This window comes from Aplysia californica, unplaced genomic scaffold (genome assembly GCF_000002075.1).
Source record: "Aplysia californica isolate F4 #8 unplaced genomic scaffold, AplCal3.0 scaffold01168, whole genome shotgun sequence".
NCBI classification, from domain to species: domain Eukaryota; kingdom Metazoa; phylum Mollusca; class Gastropoda; order Aplysiida; family Aplysiidae; genus Aplysia; species Aplysia californica.
The window spans coordinates 65,115-66,511 of record NW_004798438.1 but is presented as its reverse complement, the minus strand read 5'-3'; the positions used below and the strand labels follow the sequence as shown (position 1 = coordinate 66,511).

Genomic DNA, 1,397 nt, shown 5'->3' with positions numbered 1-1,397 from the left:
CCCCCTCCTCAAAAAAAAAATCAAAGCGATGTTTGCAAAATACTTGAAAATTTTTGCAAAGACATTATGACAAAATGTGAACCTTATTAGTCGAAAAATGGGGGAATCCTGGTATTTTAGTAATGAAACCTTACGAAATGAGACAACTTACGTAATCCGTAAAAAAATATGGTGAAAAAAGCACCCTTCACATAACAGTCATCTTAGCTGCCTGGAATATTAGTTCTAACCATTTAAATCCCTCACCATTACACTCAATTACACAGACGACAGTTATAACAGCAAATGCCTTACATAATACGGTGAGTTAAAAGAAAATTACCCAGTTTCAGTCACACATTCCCTTAAGTACGAATTGTAGATGCAGACAACGTTAAAAGATATCTTGAGATGGTAAATGTTAATCTTTCTGACCTAAAATATGTTCAATCACCTACCCCCCCCTCCCTTTCATTTCTCTTTTCCCCCCTTAAAAAATAAAAAGAATTCCAGCTTACTGTTTTATTTTATTCGGCAACATGCCAAGGTTCACCTATACTTGCCCCAGTTTTCAGAAGAATAGTAATCTATATATTACATTTATGAAAGTTCGTCACTTTGGTCGCCTAAAACTTCTGAACCTCTTAACTTTCGAATTTGAAAAAATAAAGGGTGGTTCAGAATCATATAAAGGGTAGACAGTTATATTAAGGAGTCTGAAGTCACAGTTGTTTGATTTTCAGCTTTTCGTTAGTTTCGTTTAGATCTAATTCTGGGAAAGTCCATCTTCTAAGACACCATATTGTAAACAAGTGAGGCTTCCGTTCACATGCAGTGTGCACTGGTCCCACAATGACTTGACGATCGATTCTTTTGAGTCCGTTCATCGAACGGGTACCCAGCTAGTATAACTATAACTGTTGTTGTTTTGCTTATACCTAGGTGGAAGTTTGTACGTTGTGACAGTTTGGTGTGTCCTCTGTACAGCAATGTGTTTTTCATGTGTGTCCGGTGTGTACAATAATGTGTTTTACATGTGTGTCTAATGTGTACAATAATGTGTTTTACATGTGTGTCTGATGTGTACAATAACGTGTTTTACGTGTGTGTCTGATGTGTACAATAATGTGTTTTGCTTGTGTGTCCAGGTGGATGTTCGTCCGCTGTGGCGGTCTGGGTCTGTCTCGGGAATTTGCTGAAGAACGCTTCAGTTTCCTCGTCCCGTTTGTCGGAGGACCGTTCCCAAACTGTAACGGTAAGGATTTTAATATTGCTCTGCTTTCTCTCTTTGTATTTCTTTCCCCTTTCTCCGTCACTCTTTTCACCCTTTCTCTGTCTGTCTATCTGTCTGTCTGTCAGTCTGTCTGTCAGTCTGTCTGTCTGTCAGTCTGTCTGTCTGTCTGTCTGTCTGTCTGTCT

General features: G+C 38.8%; 1 protein-coding gene across 1 annotated transcript in view; it reads left to right on the top strand.

The window, feature by feature from the left end:
* Nucleotides 1–1,397, top strand: part of LOC118477205 — a gene marked incomplete at both ends in the record, with an annotated part of 10,458 nt that overhangs the window by 7,633 nt on the left and 1,428 nt on the right. Inside the window, 1 exon segment of the mRNA XM_035973370.1 lies at nt 1,128–1,234. Within this exon segment, the coding sequence (XP_035829263.1) occupies nt 1,128–1,234 (107 nt within the window).